Source organism: Trachypithecus francoisi, unplaced genomic scaffold (assembly GCF_009764315.1).
Source record: "Trachypithecus francoisi isolate TF-2019V2 unplaced genomic scaffold, Tfra_2.0 Lachesis_group20, whole genome shotgun sequence".
Lineage (NCBI taxonomy): Eukaryota > Metazoa > Chordata > Mammalia > Primates > Cercopithecidae > Trachypithecus > Trachypithecus francoisi.
Genome location: NW_022681466.1, coordinates 24,372,489 through 24,394,553, shown reverse-complemented (window position 1 = coordinate 24,394,553; position 22,065 = coordinate 24,372,489). Strand labels below are relative to the sequence as shown.

The window sequence follows — 22,065 nt, the reverse complement described above, 5'->3', positions numbered from 1 at the left end:
GTGAGTGTCACATGGGCAAGGTCGCCATTAAATGCACAAATATAATACAAATTACATGCAAATAATATGCAAACCTTGCATTAATTTGTAGGCTCTTAGTTTGGAGGTTGTAAGTAGCACTGAGATCCTATAAGGATTTAAAACTAATGTTTTTTAGGTTAAATTAAATGTAATACTTTTTGAAGGTATCGCTTTCCGGGTGATTCAGGGACTCAACTGTTTAAAGTTTGACACTGCTCCCTACTCCCGCCCCCAAAAATTATTTCACTAGTGTTTGATTCCAACCTACACCCAGCGCCGCCCCCACTCTCCAGCTCAGCCTGACCTCACGTGACATTATATTTGCATACTACCTGGGACTGGGTGTGACGCTCCCCTATTCCGCGTCTTCTCATTGGTGGCGCTGGAGAACCAGCCCTCTTCTGTACAGGCCAATCAGCTGCTTCTGGGATGTTGGCAAGCCGAAGGGGGCGGTGTGAGGGTGGGGTCTTGGCTTGGATCGCTAGGCACATCGACCAATCATCCTCGGAAAGGGAAGGGTAAGCCGTGGATTGGCTGGGGTGGAAGGTCTGGGTTTTCGCAGTCCAATGACAGCTCTAGGATGAGGGGGCCGGTCCCCGCCCCGTAGAGCAGATAAGCAGCGGCAGCGGGGGTTGGGGGGCTGTGTGGGGCTCGCTGTGGGGCTGAGGCAGGCAGCCGGGCGGGCCATGGCAGGGGCCGCAGCGGGCGGCAGAGGCGGAGGTGCCTGGGGGCCGGGGCGCGGAGGGTCGGGGGGGCTCCGACGGGGCTGCTCTCCCCCAGCCCCCGTCGGCTCCCCCCGGGCTGGGCTGCAGCCGCTCAGGGCCACGATCCCCTTCCAGCTGCAGCAGCCGCACCAGCGCCGGGACGGGGGTGGCCGTGCAGGTGAGCCGGGCCTGGAGCGGGTGCCGTGGGAGGAGCCGTTGGGGGAGGGGGGTCGCGTGACCGGGGGAAGGGGACGGGGAGAAGTGTGAGGGGAAAGTGGATGGGGGCGAGGCTGAAGAGAAAGGGGGCGTTCAGAGTCTATGAGGGCGGAGGGAGCGACAGCGAGGAGCCTTGAAACGTGGGGAGCACCACTGGGACGGAGTGTGCGGGGAGTCGGGTCCCGGAGGTGAGGGGAGGGACCTGGCAGATGGAGGCTGGCTTTGGGGGCGTAACCGAAAAGTGGGCAGAGGTGTCGTGTGGGGTGAGTGGAAGATGCAGGGGGTGGGAGCGAGGCGTGAGGAGGAGTGGCGGGTGGTGGGGGCGCCCCGTGCGGAGGGTTGGCGCTGGGAGCAGGAGTCGGTGGGCGCTGGACGCCTGCACGGGGAGGGGGAGGGGCATGGAGCAGAGCCCCGTGCAGCCATGTGTTACTTCTCCAGCTTGAGTTTGGTCCCAGCATCCCTCTCTACTGCGCTGGAGTTCCATTCTCCACCACTTCACGTGCGCTTCCCTTTATGCCACCTCCTGGAGCTGATTTCTTCTCAGCCCTTTGGAATAAGTTAGTTTAACGGCTTTTACCGTGGTGCAAATGCCACGCTCCCTGCATTCTTCTCCCTGTGTCCCAGAAGTTGTATGTTCCCAGATTGTTGACCTGCTTAATATGGCTGTCTCATTCCAACCATCGTTTGTGTGCGAGCGTGTGTGTGTGTAGCGGGGAGAGACTTGGGCAGTTTTGCCCCCTGCCTTTCTACCCCCTTCATCCCCCTACCCACCAAGGCTGTTTTGTCCTGGGCATTGCAGCCAACGTGGCAGTGGGGTGAGGGCTACAGTCAAGTGCACGGTGGCAAGTACCTCACTTTCTGAACAGCACTGAAATGGGTTCTTAATAACAGCTTGATGTGGTGGCTGTGGGGAAACTAGGGAGAAGCAAACTTAACCTTGCTTTCATACTCCAATCTGTGACGGATCCCACAAATGCAAGTACTTAGGAACGGGAAAAGGAACCTACTTGCATGAGGAGGTTGGCAATAAGTTGAAAGTGAGGCTTGTATTTGATTCACACCAGATGTGAAAAGATCATTGCACACTTCCAAAGCCGGAGCCTCTACCAAATGTACGAAAGTCATGATCCCTGCCATCTTAACGGTTAATGACATTCTCTAAACCAGAGTCTCTTGAGCTTCTGATGATTAGTAAGCCTAGTTACTGCACATCTTCCTGCTTCTGCGGAGCTATTACAGAGTGGTAGCTACTACAGGGCTACTCCTTGCTAGGTAGGAATGGGATTAAGAGGATCTCTGAGGTAGAAAGCCCCCAAGTCTTTCTGGACTTTCCACTGTATATGTTAGCATCACATCTTGGGATGCAGAAACTTGGTCAAATCCGGTAGCAAGATGGTGACCAAGTAGTAAAAGTATGTTTAGAATCTGGTGGTGCGAAGTAAGGCAATGCCCAGACTAACTCATGCCTATCATGAGTTATAAAGCAAACCACACGACTACAAACCTGTTGGTTTTGTTTGGGCTTCTTTGAAACCCCGGGAAGTTGGTAGAACAAGAATCAGAACCTTAGTCACTTTTAGTGGAAAACAACAGAAAGCCTACCTGTATAGTAGCTGGAAACTGATTAGCAATCATATTTTAAGATCAGTTATTTTGTGTCTGCTATAGAACCAATATTAAAAGGACAATTGCTGGTGGATGCTGTGGAAGGGAGACGAATGTAGGTTTGGATGTCTGGGTTCATTACACGGCCTGCTCCTTTTATAGAGCCAGAGGCCCTGGGATACTGGTAGAAATGTAGGAAGCTAGAGCTCTGCATAACTTGTCAGGTGATTTAGGGCAAGTTGGGTGGACTCTTGCTTATAGATTGGGCTGATCAATAATTTATCCACTTATTAATATCCCAGAAGCTTTAATAAGGCATTCACCTAGTTGGTAGTGGGGGGGATTATCTGTAGATTTTCAGTATGGCAGGAGAGGGGAAAAAATAGGAGGAGGAGAGAGTAGCCAGAGCATGTGGCCTTCTTTGTGGCCAGGCATTAGGGGAATGTACCTGGCCTCTGTTTTGGAGGCACATCAGGGCTTTTACATGTTAACTTAAGCCCACATATGTGTTCACATTATTTCCATTCCTTGGCCTTGGAAAGCACCAGAGGTGGTTTTCTCTAGGACAGTAGAGTATAGGGGATAAAAGGAAACCCCTTGTAGTCATAAATCTTTAAGAGAATGGCACTGGGAACTGGAGTGCCTGGGTTTTAAATCCAGGTTCTGCCATTTACTAGATGTGTGACTTTGAGGAAGTTCTTTCTGTGTCTTAGTTTCCTCATATGTAGATAATAATATCTATATCATAAGAATTAAATGAGTTAATAGATAGAAAGTGCTTAAAACGTGCCTGGCACGTGAGAAATTTATAAAAGTGTTTACTGCTGCTTATATTATTATTCCCTCTGCTCGCCAAGGTGAGAGCACTGTTGGCCAGAGCCCATTGCCTTTTCAGGCTTCAAAGAGCAAACCCAGATTGATCTGAAACCAGTACTACAGGTTTCAGAATTTCAGGGCCTCCTCTTGCATTTTTATTCTCTCATCTTTTAAAATGAGCTTTCTAAACAGAGCTCTGAAACTCAGCTGTTTAAAAAGGCATGTGAGCTGGGACTGGGCTTCAGGAAAAATTAAGTGTCGTCACTGTTTCTCTTGCCCATCTCAAAGTGATGTAACGCTCAGGGCTGTGCAGTTATCTCCCCACCACACATCCTGCTGTGTTCTTGACAAGACATATTAGACCTTGTGAAAAGGGTTATGGTGTAAAAAGCAGGATTTGCCTTCTGCAACCATTCATCTATAAGGTATGTCTTCGTAAAATAAGGAATGGCTTCATTTTTATGAACCTGGGCTAGGAGTGAGGAAGGCTGAAGAGAGTGGAGAGAAAAATGAAAGTCAGCTCTAGAAAAGCTAAGAGCCACTAGTGGGTAATAGAAACCTAAGATAAATTTCTTACTGCAATTCTCCCTTAAATTAAATTCTCTTTTGTGTCTTATGTCACTTAGAGGCTGCTAACTTTTATGCTCTTCCAGGACCATGATGAAGGACAAAATAGGACTAGGAGGTGAATTGTTCTGGGTTCTAGTCCTGCCTATCTTGTTTAGTGTGTCTGTATGTTCCTAGAATGAAGATAATGTTAATCTAGCTTTGCAAATTATTTCTCCAGTGGACCAGCCCCACTGGGACCAGCTGGGTGCCAGGGAAGCTAAATGCTGCCTTGGAACCTCCTCTGACCACCAGAACCTTCTTTAACCAGAGATTGGCAGTTATAGTCTACAGGCCATATCTGGCTGTGGACCTGTTTTTGTAAATAAAGTTTTATTGGAACCAGCCACACTGCTTCATTTAAATATTGTCTAGGGCTGCTTTTGTGCTGTCGGTGAAGAGTTGTGATAAAGACTATAGGGCCCACAAAGCCTAAAATATTTACTATATGTCACTTTACAGAAAAGTTTGCCAACTCTTGTCTCAAACAGTGTACCTGTTTTTCCTGTATAAAGATCAGTGTCAAACGTGTGTAATATAAACCTCAGAAAATTCTAAGGGGGTAAAGAAAATGAACAAGCCTGTAGTCCCACTCATATTTTAAGGCAAAAGAAAAGAGGGTCACCTACTTCCAGTCAGTTCTCAATCTTTGTAGAACATGGTCATGTGTGAATCCAGCCTCTCCACCCCCACCATTGTCAGGTGATGTGTTCGGTAGACATAAGCTAATTTGAATTGACATAAAACCTTAACTGTTAGGCAAATTTGCCCCTTCTCGTCTCTTAACCCGTTTCCCCCAACCTGACAGCCCACAACTGCGGTGAACACATTTCCCAATCAGATGGAAATTACTTTAGGCTTATCTCCTGTTTTGAATTTTTTTCATTACCTTTTATTTTTCTGAACAGATTAAGGAGAGCTGGCAGTAGTCATGGTTGCCCTAAAATATTGGCTTCCCCACGGAGACATAAGAAGGGTAGTTTATATCAAATGTCGATTAGATTCCCCAGGATGGCTGTTTCGTGAATACAAGGCTGCAGTGCTTATATTATTAAATTGTTAAACGCCTTTCTTTGCAATGCTTTGAAAACTTATTTCTTGGGGGATGGGTGTTTAGATAGGTCTGGAACCATAAAAAGGAGGTTGCATATTAGAGTCCCTAAGAGAAAGCCCTCAGCAAACTGGTCCACATGGCTACTGGTGCCAGAAACAGGCTGGAGATTAGAAGAGAGTTCCAACCTTTCCATGCCAAGGCATCATCTTGCTATAATGAGGCCTGGGGGTGCAGTTAAAACCCTTTAAGAGCTACAATTGCCCTTCTAAAACCTGTGATTGAGGCAGCTTCTGTTTGGGAAGCATTAAAACACCAGACACTTCCTAGCCCAACACTGCTAACTGTTGCTTTTGACAGCTTTGCCAGCACCAGGCACATACATGGTCAGCAAAATGCACTGCTGAAGCATCTGACTCTTAAATGTTATCACCAGTGATGACATCCTTGAAACTGGGGGCTAGCTGCTTAACTGCTTTATCTCTTTGGTACCCAAAGGAGTGTGAGTCCATGTGTTCTTCAGTATTTTGGATAGCAAAGGATTATATAGTACGAGAAGGTCTCACATATATGACATGGAGCTAAGAGATCTTAAACCATTTGAGGTCAGTGTCAGAGGGGTGAGAACAATAGTGGGCTGTGATGGCAAGAGGACATTGTTCTCTCACGTTCTAGACATATAGCTCTTTAGAAAGTTGGAGGCAGTAATGCAAAACTTTCATAGTGATGGTGCTAATTTGGGTGTTACCACAGTGGTTGGTGGGCTTTAATAGCCAAGAGAACACTATGCCTGTATTTTCTGCTGAATTCAGTTTATTTTGAATGGTGTGATGGGCATCAGGGCCACACTATTCCTTGATCTTGGAAGAACTGTTAGAGCATCTTCCTCCAGATTCTTAGATGACTCACATAGAGCCTTCCTGCTAAAGGATTCAGACTTTAGAGTGTGGCATGTTCTGAGGGGCAGGTCTGGTTATGGAGTTCTTACTGACACTATCACGTTTGACTCTAGCTGAAGTGTTCTGACTAGACCTGCCTGGGCTTACCCTTACTCCACAGGCAGTTTGGAGCCCTTTTATTTTATTTATTTATTTATTTATTTATTTATTTTTATTTTTATTATTTTTTTGAGACAGAGTCTCACTGTGTCACCCAGGATGAAGTGCAATGGCACGATCTCGGCTCACTGCAACCTCTGCCTCCCAGGTTCAAGCCGTTCTCCTGTCTTAGCCTTTCGAGTAGCTGGAACTACAGGCGCCTACCACCACACCCAGCTAATTTTTGTATTTTTAGTAGAGATGGGGTTTCACCATATTGGCCAGGCTGTTCTCAAACTCCTGACCTTGTGATCCACCTACCTCGGCCTCCCAAAGTGCTGGGATTACAGGCGTGAGCCACCACGCCCAGCTTATTTATTTATTTTTTGGAGACGGACTCTTACTCTGTCACCCAGGCTGGAGTGCAATGGCACGATCTTGGCTTACTGCAACCTCCACCTCCAGATTCAGGCATTTCTCCTGCCTCAGCTTCCCAAAAAGCTGGGATTACAGGTGTGCACCACCATGTCCAGCTAATTTTTTTGTATTTTTATTAGAGACGGTGGGAGGGATTTCACCATGTTGGCCAGGCGGGTCTCCAACATCTGACCTCAGGTGATCCACCCGCCTTGGCCTCCCAAAGTGCTGGGATTACAGGCGTGAGCCACCACACCTGGCCCTGGAGCCCTTTTAAAGCAATGGAAAGGAAAACCTTGTATGTCACTCTCAGTTCAGAGCAAAGGTAGATGCTCACCAGAGAGTGAGTTAGTGAGAATGGACAGTCTCTTCTTGGGTTAGTAAGCTCTGCTATCCTTTGAGATGCATGTTACCGTTCTTTGTCACAGAAGTGGGAACAGGGAAGAGTGGAAGCAAAGAAAGGATGGGTGGGAAATCTGGTCAGTTCCCCCCTTCGTCTAGGTTCAGTCTTCACAGAGGGCTCCATTAGTTGGTTAGCAGGATATGAATTAACCAAATATTAGCCAAATCTACTCACATTATTAGGTCAAAAACAAATCCTGATCTCAGAAAGGGAAGAGTTGTGGATGATATTTGAAATTTCTAAGTTATCTGTGCCCCAGTTTTCTCCAGTTTGTGGAGCTCATGAAGGGGCCGTTGTTGGCAACAGCTGGATGGTAGGAGGCTCTCGTAACAGCTGGCTGCTAGTGTTCAGGCTCAGCTCATGGTCCCCACCAAACCTCCTGGTTTGGAAAACTCTGCCTGGCACGGTGCTTTCCCCTCAGGGTCACTACAAAGCTGAATGCCGAGCCTTGCAGTCATTTAAATGCTTCACCTTAGGCCCACATACGCCTTGAATCGACCCTTACTGTGTGGGAGCACTTCAGCTAATCAAGGGTGGCTTTAATGAACTTAAAAGAATGCTATCGAAGTATTTCATAATAGAAAAACTTCAAGTCCAGGCCCTGGGGGACCTGGAACTGAAGTCCAGGCCATGTACAGACATTTACCCTGCCCTGCTCAGGCATACAGGTTTGTAGATTTGCTCAGGAGCCCCCAAGAGTTGCTGGGGGAGTGAAGGAGGGATGGAGTGCCTTTAGCTCAGCTCTGCGTACATTAGCAGTTTGAGCTCCCAGCTCCCCAGTAAAAGGGGTGGAGGCTGGGGGAGGCCTGGGAATACTCGGAGGGTTTTGGTTGCTCTGAAGCAGCTGGCCTGTGATCAAGGGTTAAGGAGTTTTCTCTCAGAGACTGCCTGAATGTGGCTTCTTAGAGGATGGATGGTATTTGACAGAACAAAGCTGTAGGTTTGGGGTGCCTCCTCTCTCTCTTTTTTTTTTTTTTTTTTGAGGCAGAGTCTCATTCTATATCCCACTGAAACCTCCACGTCTCTGAGTTCAAGCAGTTCTCCTGCCTCACCCTCCCAAGTAGCTGGGACTACAGATGTGTGCCACCATGCCCAGCTAATTGCTGTATTTTTAGTAGAGATGGGGTTTTACCGTGTTGGCCAGGCTGGTCTCGAACTCCTGACCTCAAGTGATCCCCCTGCCTTGGCCTCCCAAAGTGCTGGGATTACAGGTGTGAGCCACCGCCCCCAACCTTTGTCTCTCTCTCTTTTTTTTTTTGAGAGATGGGGTCTAGCTCTGTCACCCAGGTTGGAATCCAGTAATGCCATCATAGCTCACCATAGTTTCCTGGGCTCAAGCCATCCATGGGGTGCCTCCTCTCTGACTCTGAGCTCCCTATCCTGTAAACGAAGGATGACTTTTCCAGGGAAGCCATGTTTGTTAGGGGCAGCCTAGTTCACCCCCAGCTCTGCCACTTGAGTCCCTTATTATCTGATCCTAAATGAAGACATGCAGGAGAGCACCAAGATATTACCTCCTCAAAGGTCAAAGGAAGGATTAATGTACAACTCTAAAAGCAGATTGCTAACACATCCATAAGTGAATAAAATATAAATTCAAGCTGGAGGAGGCAAAGAATGAAGAAATACTCAGTGTTTGGTGAGGTTAATTAGAGAAAACTACTGGGATGTTTTGAGAAGTCTTTAAAAAAAATTGTCAATATATTATTCTCCCTAAGGTTAAATTAAGTTTTTACTCTCTCCTTTCCTTTCCCTTTCAAAAGTGACATTGTTTCGCCTTGTCTAGTCAGCTATATTCCTTATTTTTCTCAAACCTCTTGAGTCCCTTCTGCCCTATACTGGAAATTGTGTGCCTGCCTTTTTAAGAGTAGGCACCTCATGTTTCAAGTTCAAGTGCAATGGAACTCGCCCTGCAGCTTGAACAGATTTGAGTGTTTTTGCAGAGGGAGGGCCAGGGCAGATGGGGAGTGTCATGCTCAATAAATACTTGTTGGATTGAGTTGCTGGGGAGGCAGCAGAGTGGGGAGAGTAAGCCACACCTCCCCCAGGCTCACTCAGAATGGTCTTTCCCACTTCTGGTCCCCACATACTGTTCCCCCTCTGTAATGCCTCTCTTCAGCTACTTACAAGGCAAAACCCCCCGAAGTGTTAGTATTCTTTCTTTCCTTAAATCACTGGTCGCCTATTCATCCTGGTCATTGGGCTTGAAGCCCAGCTGGTGGCAAAGACGTGGCATTTCCATAGATGTCATTGCTAGGCCTGTAGGTTCTTTTCCCAACACACTTACAGCTAGAGGGTGAGCTTGGGCAGTTACCAGGTCGATCCATGGAAACAGCCAGTGTGTAGAATTTTGTTATGATTTTGTTAAAAAGCCAGACTGCCTGGCTTTAGGCTTTGAAGTGGATATGGTGAGAGGCCAAGGAGACCAAGATGAATACTAGCTGTCTTTTCACTCCAGGTAGATTTGTGCCAACTTCCTAGTAGTGTTCTGTGTAGCAAGGAGATGGAAGAAAACAAAATCTGGATCAGTGGCTTTTCTAGGCCAAGGAGGAGAATTATCTGTTGGCCCTGTGATGGCTTCAGAGGTGTGATCAGGCTGGAAGTGCCCCTCTCAAGCCAGCCACCATCCTGTGATAGCAGGCACTGCTATTTCTCCTCCCACCAACCACCAGATAGGGAAGTGCAAGAAAGAGATGCTTGTTATCACTTCGCAGGCCCTGGACACTTAACACTGTTGTCCACAGAGTCTCTGTTCCCTGCCTTGAAGGTTGCCAACCATGTGTCTGGTGGCTTAGTGAAAATGACTTTTTTTCTTTTCTTTTTTTTGAGACAGAATTTTACTTTTGTTGCCCAGGCTGGAGTGCGATGGTGCCATCTCGGCTCACCGCCACCTCCACCTCCCAGGTTCAAGCGAGTCTCCTGCCTCAGCCTCCCAAGTAGCTTGGGATTACAGGCATGCACCACTACACCCAGCCATTTTTGTATTTTTAGTAGAGATGGGGTTTCTCCATGTTGATCAGGCTGGTCTCGAACTCCCAACCTCAGGTGATCCAACCCCCTCGGCCTCCCAAAGTGCTGGGATTACAGGTGTGAGCCACTGCACCGGGCCGAAAATGGCTTTTTTAACCTGCCCAGCTGGGTGTAAGTTTGAACAGAGTGAAAATGTGATTGGGAGCATAGGCAGCTTATCTTACCCTCTCTTCCCTCCCCTCCTTCTCCTTTCTACCCCACATCCCCTTCCCTTTAAGAGTTTGCTGTGCTTGGCCGGGTGCGATGTCTCACGCCTGTAATCCCAGCACTTTGGGAGGCCGAGGCGGACGGATCACGAGGTCAGGAGATCAAGACTATTCTGGCTAACATGGTGAAACCCCGTCTCTACTAAAAATACAAAAAATTAGCCGGGCGTGGTGGCGGGTGCCTGTAGTCCCAGCTACTCGGGAGGCTGAGGCAGGAGAATGGCGTGAACCCAGGAGGCGGAGCTTGCAGTGCGCCGAGATGGCGCCACTGCACTCCAGCCTGGGGGACAGAGCGAGACTCCGTCTCAAAAAAAAAAAGAAAAAAAGGCCGGGCGCGGTGGCTCAAGCCTGTAATCCCAGCACTTTGGGAGGCCGAGACGGGCGGATCACGAGGTCAGGAGATCGAGACCATCCTGGCTAATACGGTGAAACCCTGTCTCTACTTAAAAATACAAAAAACTAGCCGGGCGACGAGGCGGGTGCCTGTAGTCCCAGCTACTCGGGAGGCTGAGGCAGGAGAATGGCGTAAACCCGGGAGGCGGAGCTTGCAGTGAGCTGAGATCCGGCCACTGCACTCCAGCCTGGGTGGCAGAGCAAGACTCCGTCTCAAAAAAAAAAAAAAAAAAAAAAGAGTTTGCTGTGCTCTGTACATGTCTGGTCGCCCACATGGCTTTGGAAAAACCACTCCTGATAACACGTGCGCTCCCTGCCCCACAGCGGCAGGCTGGTGGAAAACTTGCCACACAGCCCCTGTTTGGGGATTGTCTTCTTAACTCCTGCCCATCAGATATGACATAAGCCAGGGGTGGGGTTGGGGTGGGGTTGGGGTGGGAGTGGATAGCATTTGGCATGATAGAGGGGATGCAGCCAGAGGGCTTTCACAATATGGCATAGTCAGGATTTAGAAACTGGGGAGAGGAGGGCTATATGAACCACATCCATGGGGGGTGTGCACATCTTAATGCTGAGAGCAGCACCTGGACTCTTTCTTATTGGAATCTGGGGTAGTTCTGTGTTCATAGAGGAAGACAAAAACAGTTGCTTCTATAGAAAGAAAGAGTCTCTGAATCTTAACTCTAAAAGGCCCAAAAAATCACCTGTATTTGTCAGGGAAATGGAGAATATAGATAGCATTAGGTTTTTTGTTTGTTTGTTTTGAGACAGAGTCTCACTCTGTTACCCAGGCTGAAGTGCAGTGGTGCAATCTCTGCTGACTGCAACCTCCACCTCCCAAGTTCAAGTGCTTCTCTTGCCTCAGCTTCCCGAGCAGCTAATTTTTATATTTGTAATAGAAACAGCGTTTCATCATGTTGGCCAGACTGGTTTTGAACTCCTGACCTCAGGTGATCCAACCGCCTCACCCTCTCAAAGTGCTGGGATTACAGGCTTGAGCCACCGTGCCTGGCCTTCATTAGTTTTGACAATATGTTCCATTTGTTTAGGTCTGTGGTGCTTCTGATGGGAACGAACTCTCAACTGTTTTTCATGCATCTTCACAACAGTCCTGCAGGTGCAGGTGGCATTTCATTGTTTTTGCAGATAAGGAAACTGAGGCCCGGAAAGGAAGTACTTGTCCAAGACCAAATGACTAATAAACCCCTTTTGCTTAATTAGGCAAAGGGCATTTCCCACATATGCAGAAAAAGTCCGTTGTGAATTTTGTCTCAGGCTGGCATCCACTGCTACCTGCCCAGAACACCTCCAGCATTTGTTTCTCCTCTGTTTATATATCTGTATTCCAGGAGCAAAGATTCATTTGTTAAGCTAAGCAAAAGAGAATTGGGGCCTGGTGTGGTGGCTCACACCTGTAATCCCAGCAGTTTGAGAGGCCGAGGCAGGCAGATCACTTGAGGTCAGGAGTTTGAGACTAGCCTGGCCAACATGGTGAAACCCCATCTCCACTAAAACTACAAAAATTAGCAGGGCATGTTGACACCTGCCTCTAGTCCCAGCTACTCAGGAGGCTAAGGTAGGAGAATCACTTGAGTCCGGAGGCGAAGGTTGCAGTGAGCCAAGACTGTGCCACTGCCCTCCAGTCTGTGTGACATAGCGAGACTGTCTCAGGAAAAAAAAAAGAAGAATTGGAAACTGGGCTGCAAAGAAGTCTGTTTCTTCCTTTAGCACCCCAAGGTGACTATCCACACCATAAATACTCACTTGGTGTGGGTAGTTGGAAGATGCTGGTTACTATTAATACATTATTACATGTGTGATATGGTGGCAGTTTTTGAGTGTTTCCAGCTGGTTTGAGATATACCATTTCCATGTAGAATGAGTAGCTAACCAGGGACAGATAGGACATAGGAGGCAAACCAAGTTTTTCTGCCTCTGTGGGGTGGTCATGGTTACTGAGCTTGGGGCAAGGCCATGTTAGGGAGACATGCAAAGATGGATCTTACAGGAAAAGGTTTCTTTCTTATGTGTGATTATGTGAAATCCAGAAAAGCACCCGGGAATACATGTGGGTGATGTGTTCCTATGGCAGGGGCAGGAGTAGATGCAAGTGGCATTGTACCGTGATAATAGCTTAGTCCTCTCTGTAGGGGACTCCTGGTGTAACCATCCCCCTACTTCTAGTGGGAAAGAACGCTGGGGGGCGCAGGATCTGTCTGAGCATGTCTCCCTCTCCTAGCTTTAGGTTAACTGAAAGTGGAGTCATTGTAATGTATGATAGTGCTCTTCCGCGACAGGCATGTGCCCAGTAAGGGAAATAGGAAGGCCTTGAACTCTGGGAGAAAGCTCCATCTGGGGACTATGTATCATGGAGAATTGACTTCTTAGAGGTTATCTAACCCTCCCAAGTGGATTACAGGCTGCTCTTACCTCCAAAGCAGACTCTGTATAGAATTCTTTTTTTTTTTTTTAATAGAGATGGGGTCTCACTATGTTGCCCAGGCTGGTCTCAAACTCCTGGGCTCAAGTGATCCTCCTTCCTCAGCCTCCCAAAGTGCTGGGATTACAGGCATGAGCCATTGCACTTGGCCTAGAAATCTTTTTTTTTTTTTTTTTTGAGACGGAGTCTCACTCTGTTGCCCAGACCAGAGTGCAGTGGTGCAATCTTGGCTCACTGCAACCTCCACCTCCCAGGTTCAAGCATTTCTCCTGCCTCAGCCTCCTGAGTAGCTGGGATTACAGGCACCCGCCACCATGCCCGGCTAATTTTTTTGTATTTTTAGTAGAGACAGGGTTTCACCATTACTGGCCAGGCTGGTCTCAAACTCCTGACCTTGTGATCTGCCCATCTCAGCCTCCCAAAGTGCTGGGATTACAGACACGAGCCACTGCGCCTGGCCCAGAAGTCTTTAATATTCTAATAACCATATGCTTGTGTGAAACCTTTCTTTTTTTTTTTTTTTGAGACCAAGTCTCGCTCTGTTGCCAGGCTGGAGTACAGTGGCATGATCTTGTCTCACTGCACCCTTCGCCTTCTGGGTTCAAGCGATTCTCCTGCCTCAGCCTCCTGAGTAGCTGGGACTACAGGCAAATGCCACCATGCCCAGCTAATTTTTGTATTTATTAGTAGAAGTGAGGTTTCACCATGTTGGCCAGGATGGTCTCGATCTCTTGACCTCGTGATCCACCCGCCTGGGCCTCCCAAAGTGCTGGGATTATAGGTGTGAGCCACCGCGCCCAGCCTTTTTTTTTTTTTTTTTTTTTGTAGACAGAGTTTGCTTTTGTTGCTCAGGCTGAGTGCAGTGGCACAGTCTCAGCTCACTGCAACCTCCGCCTCCTGGGTTCAAGCGATTCTTCTGCCTCAGCCTCCCAAGTAGCTGGGATTACAGGCACCCACCACCACACCTGGCTACTTTTCCTGTTTTTAGTAGAGACAGGGTTTCACCATGTTGGCCAGGCTGGTTTCGAACTCCTGACCTCAGGTGATCCGCCTGCCTCAGCTTCCCAAAGTGCTGGGATTATAGGCGTGAGCCATCGTACCCAGCTGAAACCTTTCTTTCCTAGTTATTTCCCAACTTCACAAGGTAAAATCCCATTACAACAAATACTACAAAAATGCTTCTGTATGATAAAGCTGTTTCCATGGTTCATGTAAATGCTTTGTTGTTTTTTGTGGGGTTTGTTGTTTTTTTATGGGGTTTGTTGTTTTAAAAAATATAGTAACTAATAATCATATATACCAAGCACTTTTTCTGGTACCTGTGCGTGTAATAGCTCATCTTTTTTTGAGATGGAGTTTTGCTCTTGCCGCCCAGGCTGGAGTGCAATGGCACAATCTCAGCTCACTGCAACCTCTGCCTCCTGGGTTCAAGCGATTCTCCTGCCTCAACCCCCAGAGTAGCTGAAATTACAGGCACATGCCACCACGCCTGGCTAATTTTTGTATTTTTAGTAGAGACGGAGTTTCACCATGTTAGCCAGGTTGGTCTCGAACTCCTGACCTCAGGTGATCCGCCCGCCTCGGCCTCCCAAAGTGCTGGGATTACAGTCGTGAGCCACCACGCCCAGCCAGTAATAGCTCATCTCTAAAGCAGGAACACCTGAGTGCTTGCTGTTTGCATTGTAGACAAAGAAAAAGGAACAGAGCTGTGGAACCATCACGAAATAGCCATGCCTCCTTCGCTTCCTCTTCATCTTGATCCTCCCCTCCTCCAGTAGTTCCCTGTTCTTTTCAAATAGAACACCACACAAAAACCCAGTGAAGGAAAGTGTGTGTGTGTGCATGTGTGTCTGAATATGAGTGTGTGTCTTGCTTGTGGACATGTGGGTGTGTTTGAGCATGTGTAAGAAAAAGTGCATGTGAAGAAAGCAGACAGTAAAGCAAATGGGGCAGCTGTTACAATAGGCAAATCTGTGTAAAGATTATATGGGTGTTCTATGTACTGTTCTTACTCTTGCATCTATAAATTTGAAGTTATTTCCAAATAAGATACTTAACACATGGATATATGTGAGACTAATTTGACTGCACTAAGAGTTCTCTGGAATGGAAATTTTCTTCTACATCCTGATAACATATCTTACTCTCCCCATTTAACAGATGGAACAACTGACACTCAGAGAAGTTAAGTGATCTATCTGAGTTCACATAGCACACGGGGCGGAGGCAGTATGTAGGCCCAGGTATTGACCGTTATAGTAGGCCACTTCTCAGGAGACCATAGCTGGTCCTTACTACTCTAGCTGGACCAGGTTAGCGTCAGATTCTGAGAGCTGATTGGGTGCCCGCTGCTGTGTGTCCTGGCCCAGTCCATGCCCCACATTGACCCAGCAGTGGAGTCAGCAGGGTTGCAGCTGTCTGCTGAAGCACACTGAGCATATTCAGAATGGCCAGGAACCTTCTAGAGAAACTGCTTCCTTAGGCTAAGAAACACTGTCACTGTGCTCTTGTGCTCTGCCCTCAACCCTCTTCATTTCTTTTTTTTTTTTTTTTTGAGATGGAGTCTTGCTCTGTCACCAGGCTGGAGTGCAATGGCGCAATCTTGGCTCACTGCAACTTCCACCTCCCGGGTTCAAGTAATTCCCCTGCCTCAGCCTCTTGAGTAGCTGCGACTACAGGTGTGTGCCACCACGCCTGGCTAATTTTTTGTGTATTTTAGTAGAGATGAGGTTTCACCATGTTGGCCAGGATGGTCTTGATCTCCTGACCTTGTGATCCACCCACCTTGCCCTCCCAGAGTGCTGAGATTACAGGAGTGAGCCATTGCACCCAGCCTTCATTTCTTAAAATACATGAAACCGGAAGGCCCTGCTGTGCCAGAGCCATGGGGGACTATTACCTCATTTATATAGTTGAGATCTGAGGGAAAAAGGAGTGGGTTTGGTTTACAAAGTGATGCCAGGTATAGGCCTAGGCCAGACAGCTTTCCTCTGCTATGTACCAGTCGATTGGTTGTACCCACTGCCTTGTGAGAGAGCAGGTTGCATGGTTCAGTGCAGCACATTGTATCAAGTAGATCAGGAGTTACAACTTCATGCACAAAGAGATGGCTCAATTTTAGTCAGTGAAAACCTTTCATTAACCACAGGGCCCAAGGAGGGGTGGATCTGGTAATCATTGCTAAGCAGACAGAGCTAGAGGTTCAGACACTGCCGCTTGTGTGCCGGCCCCTTTCCTCTCTCACCAAACCACATGTTATGCATCTGTTTGTGCTCCTTGAAGGCCCTTGAATTATTCTTGTCATTTTTACTTACTGATGTTTTCCCCCAGCTGCCAGAGTTGGGGGTAAGTGAATGAATATGTCCCACTCGAATTCTTAACATAGAGAAAACATTTTCCTGAAAATCTTTAGTTTTAGAATACATCCTTTATCTGAAATGCCTACCTGTAGCTACCTGAGACTTAATTAATCCTGACCATGGTTAAGTTGTCATCAAAGGATTTTTTTTCAGGGGCCCAGCTAGTTGTATGAAATAGATCCATGAGCACTTACTATATTGTTACCCCAGTTTATATACTTAGATTGTTTGTCCTTAGGCAGTGATGAAGCTATACACCCTGACCCCACTGTTCTCTGATTCCTCAGGCTCTTTCCCTCCCCTAACGTAAGTGCCCGGTAGTTGACAACCAGAATCAGGGCAAGATGCAGGAGGATGAGAAGAGGCTGCACCCAAATTCCTGTTGGGTTGTCTAAGCTTAGAGGTCTGTGTTGGAGCTGCTGTGCAAGTGGCAATGCTGTCTGCTCAGAGAGGACCATGATAACTGAGCCTGGACCTTCTAATTCTTAGAGGTTTGGTTAGGACTTATGGATAATTAATGTCCCAGTGTTTCCCTGGATCAATTTTGTTTTTGCTTCATGAGGATAAGCCTTTTTACTTGAGTTATAAAAAAAGGTGACATTACTGTTAAGCATTCCTGATCTCAGAACAGATCCAAAACCCATCATATACAGGGGAAGAGGGTATAACTTACCTTCCAGTGGTGTTGCCACCCACTCCTCTGCCTCTGGAAGCACAGGAGAGGCAATCTCATAAGTACCCTTCTGATAGGAAGCCATCAGCATATATTGAGGGTAGGAGGAATCTTTCCAATGTGGTATCTTCAACACTCTTTCTGGAAGGGCCATCTAATCTTGCTTTTCAGACTAGGTTTACCCTGGAGGCACTACATAACCTTTGGGCTTCCCTTAGGAAATCTGAACAACCAGCAAGACCAGGGCTTCAAAGCAGGGTCTGCCCTGGAATGTTACCCAGTGCACTTTGGGGTTCTTTCACAGCTAGAGCTCAGCATGGGAATTTGCCACTGATGTGTGGTTTGTTCCAAAATATCAGGGCCCAGGTAAAGAATCACTAGATGGGATGTTGTGGTCTCTTAGGTAATCTCCCTTTTTTGAAGCTGGGGGCATGAAGTAGATAGAGCTTGACTACAGAGTTGGAGATGATCAGAGAAGAATTTCTGCAAGTGGGTTGAGATGGTTCACACAAATTTTCAAGGATGCAGGGGTTGAGAAGAATAACCCTACTAGGGTCTTTGATCCTGAAGGCAGAGCAAATTCTGTTACTGTGATCTTCCTGGCCCTGAGGAACTTGAATAATTGTTCCTTATGAGTGCCCCCCAACTTCCTCCCCATAGCCCAGAGCAAAATGAATCAGTCAGGGTTAGGAGCAGAGGGTCCTGACAGAGTCCAACCTAGTGAGCTGTAGCGAGAGAGCAAACGTGCCCTCTGAGTGTTCATGTCTACTTGATGGTTACTCCCAGCTTGCCCAGTCATGTGACCAGATGTCTGCTTGTGGCTAGCCACAGGTAAACTGAGTGCTATTTATATTCTCCCGCTTGGTGAAGGAGGTGGGAGAGATCATCTGGGAGCCCACAACACAGCTGTTTGATCAGCCTAGGTAAGGCAAATCTCCCTTTGACTTTGTGCTTTTTTTTTTTTTTTCCTACTTATCTTGCCCCAGATAATAGCATGGGTTCCGAGCTTTCAATTTAGCTGATTGGTCAGTAGCCATCTCTTATTTACCCTTTAATAGGTGGGGAATTCTAGAACTAGAGGAGGCCCAAACTCATCTGGGTACAGTCTCCTGTCTTCAAGGGTAAATACTGAGACAGCTGGGGATGTGTAATTATCTCTTCCAGAGGCTGTTCAGAGGCAGAGTCTAGCCACCCTCATTCAACCTTTTATCTATTTAGCTAGACTCTCTCTTATTCTAACTAAAGCCTTTTTACTGTCCTTTATGTTTGCACCCACAAGGAAGACTACTGATAAATTCTAATTCATTTTCCTTCCCCCTTGGGATCAAGCTACCCTCCATTTAGCCATTTTTACCTCTCTCTCTGGGATCTCACTGGTTTCTGCATTCCTTTTGAAGAGCAATCATGACAAACGGATGCCGAGGGACCACTTGGCTGTGTATATCTGAGGTTATACCCTACTCCAGCCATGTTTCTGGACTTATAGTAAGCTCTTAATTCTGCCTGTAGTCTTGGTCTTGCTCCTGGGATGACATGACACTTCTTAATTTAGTTTAGTATCTTGATTCTACCTTGCATTAACTTACATCTTGTGAGTTTCAGTTCCTTGCCTCAGCCTTATCCATGCTTTTATTTCTTGCCTACCTTCAGTCCCCCAAATTAGAAGTCCAGGGACCCAGTTGAATTTGGCTATAACCTGCCAATGTTGAAACGCTAAAGGGTTTAGGTCCTTGCTGAGGAGTGAATTGAATTTGTCTTCCTAAATGAAGCCAGTATTTTTTTTCTTACAACTTTATTTTGGAAAATTTCAAACCTACAGAAAAGTTAGAAGCACAATGTCTGCCTATTTATCTTTCACCTAGACCCACTGATAACTTTTGCCACAATGGTCTCATCTATCTTTTCTCCTTCTATTTATATATATGTGTGTCTAGACATACCCACATATGCACGTATATACATCCATATGCACTTTTTTGGGTGCACAATTTGACAGTAAGTTGCAATTCTCATGACATTTGTCACTTCATAACAGTGGCATCTCCTAAGAAGAAAAACATCCTTCTCCATAATCGTAATACCATCATTATACGTAATGAAATGACAGCATCTATTAGGTTGGTGCAAAAGTCATTGTGGCTTTGCCAAAGGCAGAAATGGACTAGAGATGTCATCTAGTCCATTTTCAAATTTTCCCTTTGATGGCTCTTGTTTTTGATCAGAACCCAGCCAAAGTCCCCTTTTGGTTATGTCTGTTTTAAAAGTCTGTCAATCTGGAACTACTTCCCACTCCTGTTTCTTATTTTGTTGTATTTATTTTTTATGACTAACATTTTGAAAAGTGGGCATCAGTTGTCTCTAGTTGTCCCACACTGGATTTTTCTGTTTCCTCATGGTATATCTAACTTGCTCCTATATCCCCTGTATTTCCTGTAAATGGAAAGTTAGATCTGGGACCTGATTAGATTCAGGTTAAACATTTCTGACAAGAACATCTCATGGATAAAGCTATGTACTTCATAAAATGTCACTTTAGGTGATACATAATGCCAGAATGTCCACTGCTAGTCAGGCTCAGTTGGATCACTTGAGGTGGTATGGTAGCCCCCAGGCTATAAAAGTACATTATTCTCTTTGTAAGTGGTTTCTGGGGTAATACTTTGGGATTATATAAATCTTCTGTTCCCTATGACCTTTGACCCAGCGGTTTTGGCATCTGTTGAGAACTCTTCCTGATAGAGATATTACTCTGGGAGTTGCATAAAGCCAGTTCTGAATTAGCACTAATAGATGTGAGTGTTGACATGAGCAGTTCAAAAGAAGAATAACCAAAAAATTCTCTTTTGGCCTTTGAAATCACTGGAGGGACGGCAACAAAATGGGACCATCAAATTTTGTCAATGTTTGTAGGTTTTTAACTTGAGTATCAGTTGCTAAAACATATACCATCAGCCCTCTGCATCTGTGGGTTCTGCATCTGTGGGTACTACCAACTGAGTATCAAAAATACTTGGAAAAAATTGTACAGACTTAATTTTTCTTTTTCTTTTTTTTTTTTTTTTTTTGAGACGGAGTCTCGCTGTGTCGCCCAGGCTGGAGTGCCGTGGCCGGATCTCAGCTCACTGCAAGCTCCGCCTCCTGGGTTTACGCCATTCTCCTGCCTCAGCCTCCCGAGTAGCTGGGACTACAGGCGCCCGCCACCTCGCCCGGTTAGTTTTTTGTATTTTTTAGTAGAGACGGGGTTTCACCATGCTAGCCAGGATGGTCTCCATCTCCTGACCTCGTGATCCACCCGTCTCGGCCTCCCAAAGTGCTGGGATTACAGGCTTGAGCCACCGTGCCCGGCCCCTAGACTTAATTTTTCTTGTTATTTCTTTTTTTTTTTTTTTTTTTTTTTTTTTTTTTTTTTGAGGCGGAGTCTCGCTCTGTCGCCCAGACTGGAGTGCAGTGGCGCAACCTCGGCTCACTGCAAGCTCCGCCTCCTGGGTTTACGCCATCTCCTGCCTCAGCCTCCCGAGTAGCTGGACTACAGGCGCCCGCCACCTCGCCCGGCTAGTTTTTGTATTTTTAGTAGAGACGGGGTTTCACCATGTTAGCCAGGATGGTCTCGATCTCCTGACCTAGTGATCCGCCCGTCTCGGCCTCCCAAAGTGCTGGGATTACAGGCTTGAGCCACCGCGCCCGGCCGTTATTTCTTTTTTCTTTCTTTCTTTCTTTTTTTCATTTTGAGACAGAGTCTCGCTCTGTCACCCAGGCTGGAGTGCAGTGATGCGATCACAGCTCACTGCAGTTTTGACTTCCTTGGCTCAAGCAATCCTCCCACCTCAGCCTCCAGAGTAGCTAGGCTTACAGGCACATACCATCACACCTGGTTAATTTTTAAAATTTTTTGTAGAGACATGCTTTATGTTGCCCAGGCTGGTCTCAAACTCCTGGACTCAAGTGATCCTCCTGCCCCAGTCTCCCAAAGTGCTGGGATGACAGGTGTGAGCCACCATGCCTGGTTTCTTGTCATTATTTCTTAAATAATACAGTATGATAACTATTTATATAGCATTTACATTATATTAGGTATTATAAGTAATCTAGAGATAAAGTGTGAGAATGCAGGGAGACCGGGCAAGGTGGCTCACACCTATAATCCCAGCACTTTGGGAGGCCAAAGCACGAGAATCGCTTGAGCCCAGGAGTTCGAGACCAGCCTAGGCAACATAGAGAGATCCTGTCTCTACAAAAAAATTTAAAAATTAGCTAGGCAAAGTAGTTCACACCTGTTGTCCCAGCTACCCGGGAGGCTCAGGTGGGTCATGCCTGTAATCCCAGCACTTTCCAAGGCCAAGGAGGGAGAATCACTTGAGCCCTGGAGCTTGAGGTTGCAGTGAACTGTGATCATGCCACTGCACACCAGCCTGGGCAACAGAGCAAAACCCCGAATCAAAAGAAAAATAAATAAACAAATAATAAAGTACATGGGAGGATGTGCTTAGTCCATATGCAAATACTACACTATTTTATATGAAGGACTTGAGCATCCATAGCTTTTGGTATCTGCAGGAGGTCCTGAAACTAATCCCCCACGGATGCCGAGTGATGACTGTATGCTGCTGTCTGGCAGTTTAAATCAGGGAGAAGGCAAGCTGAATGGAGCCAAAAATAAGTCATGGTTTGTTCATAAAGCAGAAATTATTTTGATTATCCCAAAGTTATCTCTAATCCTGTTCTGATTTCCTTTTCCTTCTTTCACTTGCTTTCTACCTTCCTCACTAGAAAAGGGACCCCCCCCACACCTTTTTTTTTTTTTTTAAGACAGGGTCTCACTGTCACCCAGACTGGAGTGCAGTGGCATAATCATAGCTCACTGCAGCCTCAACCTCTCGGGCTCAAGCAATCCTCCCAACCTCAGCCTCCCCAGTATCTGGGACTACAGGCATGTCATGCATGCCCCCATGCCAGCTAATAAAAAATTTTTTTCTTTTTTGTTTTTCTTTTTTTTTAATTTTTTTTGAAATGGAGTCTCACTCTGTACCCAGGCTGGAGTGCAGTGGCACAATCTTGGCTCACTGCAAGCCCCGCCTCCCGGGTTCACAC

General features: G+C 46.7%; 1 protein-coding gene across 7 annotated transcripts in view; it reads left to right on the top strand.

The window, feature by feature from the left end:
* Nucleotides 1–533: 533 nt before the first annotated feature.
* FAM117A (family with sequence similarity 117 member A) overlaps nt 534–22,065 on the top strand; it is a 55,317-nt gene continuing 33,785 nt past the window's right edge. Inside the window, exon 1 of one of the 7 annotated variants that reach the window (XM_033183415.1) lies at nt 534–903. In XM_033183415.1, the coding sequence (XP_033039306.1) occupies nt 708–903 (196 nt within the window). In that variant the 5' untranslated portion in view covers nt 534–707. Of the gene's footprint in view, nt 904–1,107; nt 1,130–17,868; nt 17,901–22,065 lie in introns of those variants that run through there. The other 6 variants (XM_033183414.1, XM_033183417.1, XM_033183416.1 and 3 more) reach the window with 6 other exon arrangements.